Source organism: Atta cephalotes (genome assembly GCF_000143395.1).
Source record: "Atta cephalotes unplaced genomic scaffold scaffold00056, whole genome shotgun sequence".
NCBI classification, from domain to species: Eukaryota; Metazoa; Arthropoda; class Insecta; order Hymenoptera; family Formicidae; genus Atta; species Atta cephalotes.
This window is the reverse complement of record NW_012130120.1, coordinates 1,425,263-1,431,253: the sequence shown is the minus strand read 5'-3', so window position 1 is coordinate 1,431,253 and position 5,991 is coordinate 1,425,263. Positions and strand designations below refer to the sequence as shown.

The window sequence follows — 5,991 nt, the reverse complement described above, 5'->3', positions numbered from 1 at the left end:
GTGTGTGTGTGTGTGTGTGTGTGTGTGTGTGTGTGTGTGTGTGTGTGTGTGTGTTGTGTGTGTGTGTGTGTGTGTGTGTGTGTGTGTGTGTGTGTGTGTGTGTGTGTGTGTGTGTGTGTGTGTGTGTGTGTGTGTGTGTGTGTGTGTGTGTGTGTGTGTGTGTGTGTGTGTGTGTGTGTGTGCGCGCGCGCGCGCGCGCGCGCGCTAATAATTTTAATTTTGAAATTAGAATTATAAAATTTTATCACACGGGGACAATAAGTTATTTATTTTTACTCACACATTCAAATGAACTTATAAGTGAAATTTTAATTATATGGATCATATATATTATAGTTGTAAGATATATTTAATAAGATATTAGACTGTTGTAAGAAAAAAGATGATGTCTCCTCTAATTTTTCTTAAGAAAAAACTGACACCAAATTGATTAATATATAGTCCATAACTGAAAGAAATCAGAATATACGCGATCATCACAAGAGAGACAAAGAAGTTAGAATTATATATGTGTATATAATATTACATTAATGTTAAATGTAGGATACAAATAAGAATCTCATCGTTTACATCCTCCCCTCTCTCTTCCTCCTCCCCCCCCCCTCCTCTCTCTCTCATAATTATTATTCCATCTACAATAGGAACTTTGTCACGAGATAAAGCTCATTTATTTGATATTCACTAGATTTCAGCGAAAATCTTTTCGAACAATTAGGTTAAGCTCTGACGTCAATCTCGCAGATAAACTTGAATCCGTTCGAAATGGTTAACATCGATTTTCTATTTCTGTCACGATTCGTATCGCGATCGTAACGCGTCGGCTAAAGTCGCGGAGCGTTTCGCATAAAAGTCGTGGCCAAATGCAATCTCCGTGCAGCGATAAAGGCTGTCGGATACTTTCTGCTCGTTATATCGATCCGCTCAAAATACGGTGCTAACTTCGTAGATTACAGTTTACTCCGTGTCATACTCCAGCGTCAAAGGGTAAAGTTGCTTTTTCCCCAACAAAAGCTGGCGCACCCAAAATCTAATTCCATCGTCAGTAGCGGAATATCCTATGCGTCATAAAATAAATTAAATTCTACTAAAAGTACTGCCCACTGGCGAGTTAATGTGAATCATAATTTTTTTCTGTTCCTAAGTTAATCGAAATCGCATGAGTTTCGCATTTTACATTTCGCACTAATACATTTTATTAGCGTCATGAATTTTTGTGGCGCTTCTCTTTGGCTAAAAATATTTTGATAATACATCTATAATTGTGTTTCATAAATTGTTTCATTTTTTTTATATCTGAGAGAAATATGTTTAAATCTAAAATGTATTCATATATACACTTGATATTTTAAAGATTACTTTGTATTTAAATTTTATTGAAAATTAAAAGAAAATGACAGTTATTAATTATGTTTTCGTGATTTCTATTGTATTTTTTTCATTTTCAGTATCCTCTTAAAATATAACAATAACGATAATAATGATAAAATTATATTATATTTTGAGAATTAAGCGCAATATCTCGACTTTGTCGAATGTAGAATTTTTAGCCGAAGTTAATTATCTAAAGAAAAATTTTTATAAATTTTTTATAACATCAAAGTGATAACGATTGCTAAAAAGTTTCCCAGCAAAACTAAATATACAAACGAAAAAGAAAATGGTAGAAAATAGCCGTGGTGACAAGCACATGCATTCGTATGGGCGTGTACGCGAGTGTCTGACAGTTGATGAATCAAAAGTAAATACCGCGTGGTAAATGGACTCCATGCAAGAAACGACTATAACTCCCGTAACGCTTTACGTTTTTATCTTTTCAATTACCGTCCATGCCTCGCTAGCAATTAAATATCGTTAAACTGTACCCGATTGTAGCCAAGAGCATGCAACTTCAGCTAGACTATGTCGCCAAAGCGATTCGTTTCATTGTATGTTACGAGCTAATATGCGTTACGCGAAACTGATTTCTTTTCAAGCATTTATTACCTTCGTGCGTTTTTATTGTGCACATAATCTTTTTATACTGCTATCATATTTAGTCAACGAGATTATAGAGAGATTATTTTATGAGAAAAATCAAATTGATAACAAACAGAAATATAAACTTTGCAGAATATTAGAAAGGAGAATTAATAATAAACAATAAATTTGACAAAAGAAATGATTTGATAAAAGACATTGATAAATATTTTTAAAATAACACATAAAACACACACACACACACACACACACGTAGCACAAATAATTATGAATTATAAATGAAAAATATGCTGTAAAAGATACATATTTATCTATTTGTTAAGAAAATGATTTTAATAATCATTGACGTAGTTATTTTAGTGTAAAACTAACATATCCCCAGTTTAACCTCAAGTTTAATAAACAAGAAAATTAGGAACGATAATGTATGGTAAGAGACATTAAGTGACTCTTTGACAAGAACCCTCAACTTCAAGTACTTACTTCGGTTTATTTCATATTATATGTTCAAAATGTAACCAAGTGGTGATTAAGTCTAATCTTTAAGGACGAGATACCCAGCGTCAGTCTTGTTTGCAGATTACACCGACTCAAGACAGTTCGAGAAGAACCTCACAGTTCCGAGAAACATATACAACCATATTCAGTGGTTACCGAATTACAACTGGAAACCACCTGACAAGTACTATGGCCCGAGGTATTCTGGTAAACCGCAGTCAGTCACTGCGTTGATAATACAGGATGTTCATAAAGTTCCTGTTTTAGTTTCTGTTATATCAAATCTTATACACATTTAGACTAAACAATAGTAAATTTATAAAATATAAACAATCTCTTTAAGAAATGAAGAATTATAAAAGTTATTTAAAAAATATTATATTCATTCATATAAAGAATATCAAAAGTTAATATGTATCTGCAAAATTAATAATTACAGATTATAAAAGGTACATATTTATCTATAAATAGATATTTTTATAGATAAATAAATTTTTAGGTAATAAAATTCGTAAAACAACTTATTGTAAATAAAGTTAAAAAGTCAACCGTTTTAACAGGGAAGAATCGACGAAGAAAAACCTGGGGATGGAATTTACAAAACCCGAGGATCCGGAACAAAGGATGGCGGATTCATGGATAAAGAAAATGCAGGAGATAAGCCGACAGGAAAGAGAAAAATGGGCAGCGTATAGAAGAAACGTGAAACTTACCCTCGACAATGTCGAAGAAACTACGAAAGCAGGAAAACTTACGAACAACGAATCGATCCCGGTAAGGACACACAAAAATTGTTCTTTCTGGAAGAACCATTAAATTAACCAGCAGTTTTGGCATTATTATACATCAATACAGAATCAATACAGAATCTAAAAAAATTACGATTGAATTATTAATTCCCAGTATTCAATAATAATTTTAAACTTTAAAATTTAACTTGAATTTGGCAATAAGGATATAGACTAATGTGGGGAAATATCTACAAGTCTATACTGCTTAAAAAAAATTTATTTATTCTCCCTTACGACAAATTGTAAATTAACCTGGGAGTTAATAAAAAAAAACTATTAATATTTTTATTTTATTAATTCTATTAATATATTATAAATTTGTATACCATAATCACTCTTCTAATAAAAGTACATTTCGTTATAGATATACCAATGTTTTCAAAAAAATATGAAAATATAAAAAGATAGAAACTTCCTATAAAGTTATTTAAAAAAAACAAAACAAATATAGATGGATACAATATAGATGTAAGTTACAAAATTAAATTAAAGTCAATTACTAGAATATCTTTAAAGTCAGTTTAATAATTACTCATTTAATAAAATTATTAAATCTGTTATTAATATTAACATCTTAATATATAAATTATATATTATATTTATTTGTATGAAATATAAATATACGTACATCTCTCATTAAAAATAACACAAAAGTATGGAAATATCTTAAATATGTTAACTTATAAATATATATATATATATATATATATATATGATTTTTTATTATATGTAACAGCTTAATCCTATCATTTCAAAATTATTTGTATCCGTTAATGGATCAAAACAGTGCAGACGTGAAAGATTCTTCTAGCAATCGATTTCATTATTCTTCTTGGCCAAACTTAAAACAATCCGCGGGTACAAATATCGATGAAGCATCTAATAAAAACCTCAAAAGTGACGAATGAAATACAGAGATGAAAAATTTATCTAAAAAATTCCTTTGGAAAGCAATTCATCAACGACATAAGTCGAAATATCCGACATGAAGAAAGATCCGTCCTTACGAAATTCATCTACCGATTACGAGAAAAACAAACTTGAGAAAGATCATCCTAGTTCCATAATAATTTATATCCTAAAGAATCGATCTCACAACAATTCAAAAATTCACATATTCTTAAAAATAATATAAGTATGCATAACAATTTTATAAAATTTTCAGAAAACAGCAACAATGACAAAGAGAATGAAGAAAAAACGGCAAATTGATTGATACAGGAAAGCAAGAAGAACGGTAATATACATTTGCATTCCGAAAAGTCAATTTCACAACAATCGAAAATTTCACATGTCCCTAACAGTCGTACGAATAAAAATCTTAAAATTTTTTCAGAAACTAAAAAAAATTTTAATCATAAAATTGATTCCAAACTTTTCTCTCAAAATGACAAGGAAATCAATGAGAATAATAAAAACGAAAAGACTATAATAGCGAAATCGTTGGTGTGGAAGCTGAAGGAAAAGAAAGATGACGCGAGAGGAAAGGATGTGACAGAAAACCGGAATCACGAAAAATCATTTCATTCTGATAGATGGGGCATGAGCTACCTTTCATCACCATCTATAGAATTTTTGAAGGATATACCTCGACGATCGAAGTATCAGAAAAATAAGGAACAGACGGAGACAGACGAAAAGCACTATATGCTTGGTCGATGGGATATGAGCGTCATCTCACCTCCGAAAGATTTCTTCGAGGACATCTTGATGCATCGAGGACACGGAATTAAACGCTTTTCTACGAAAAGAGAGTCAAGGCTGAATGAGATCGAAGGATCTTCCAATGATCGACTGAATTCATCAAAATCATCGGAATTCGGAAACAGCTCAAGTTAAAAAATTAATGATTGATAAACTATAAGAAACTTGCGGAAACTTTATCTGAAAAAGTCCTAAATAATTTTTATCATTCCCGATATTCAAATTCCAACTATTGGCGTAACTATCCAAATGCTGATGTTAATAATGGCTTATTTTTGAGATTTTTACAAGCTTTGCGATCGTATATTTGGCAGAATGATATAGACATACCAATGTCCTGTCGTATACAAATTCCATATGCTTCATCTCGTATCTAAAAATATGTATTTATTTCATTTCATTGTTTTAAAATAAAATAATTAAAATTGAACTTGAATAATTACTCTGTTAAACATAACTGTCAAATAATAATTAAAAATACTAAAAGCATGAGTATATTGATTTAATTAAATTCTTACTCGTTCACATTAAGAATTAATTAAAGATATCTTTAATATTTAAAATGATATTTTAATAAAGATCTTTTAATAAATATCTTTGTTAGATAATAAATGTATTAATTATTTTTCTTTTGTAATAATATTCATCTCATGTGCAAACATATATTTTAAATTCATTTAATCATGTTTAAAAAATAATTTTTCATATACTAAATCTTTTCATATACTAAAAATACATTGACTTTTTCATGCAAGCACTTTTAATATATCGACATTTATTTAAAAATTATAATAAAACATACGATATGTTCATTAGTTAATATATATATTTTTTTTCCTTGTATGTTACACTTAGAACACTTAGAAATTACCAGTTAATTTTTTTTAGTTATTAAAAATGCACAAAATGATAAAATATTTAACAAAAGAGCCATCACACTGTGTAACTATAATATATATAATATCCGTACAGGTAATTTTCATCATGAAAGTAAGATAAACAATTGGTTTATTACGTAGCG

At 29.6% G+C, this 5,991-nt stretch overlaps 1 protein-coding gene across 1 annotated transcript in view; it reads left to right on the top strand.

Moving 5' to 3' along the window:
- LOC105623393 overlaps nt 1-4,999 on the top strand; it is a 26,804-nt gene extending 21,805 nt beyond the window's left edge. The window contains 5 exon segments of the mRNA XM_012204787.1: nt 2,557-2,692; nt 3,036-3,249; nt 4,482-4,503; nt 4,603-4,931; nt 4,934-4,999. Coding sequence (XP_012060177.1) covers nt 2,557-2,692; nt 3,036-3,249; nt 4,482-4,503; nt 4,603-4,931; nt 4,934-4,999 — 767 coding nt within the window.
- Nucleotides 5,000-5,991: the final 992 nt, after the last annotated feature.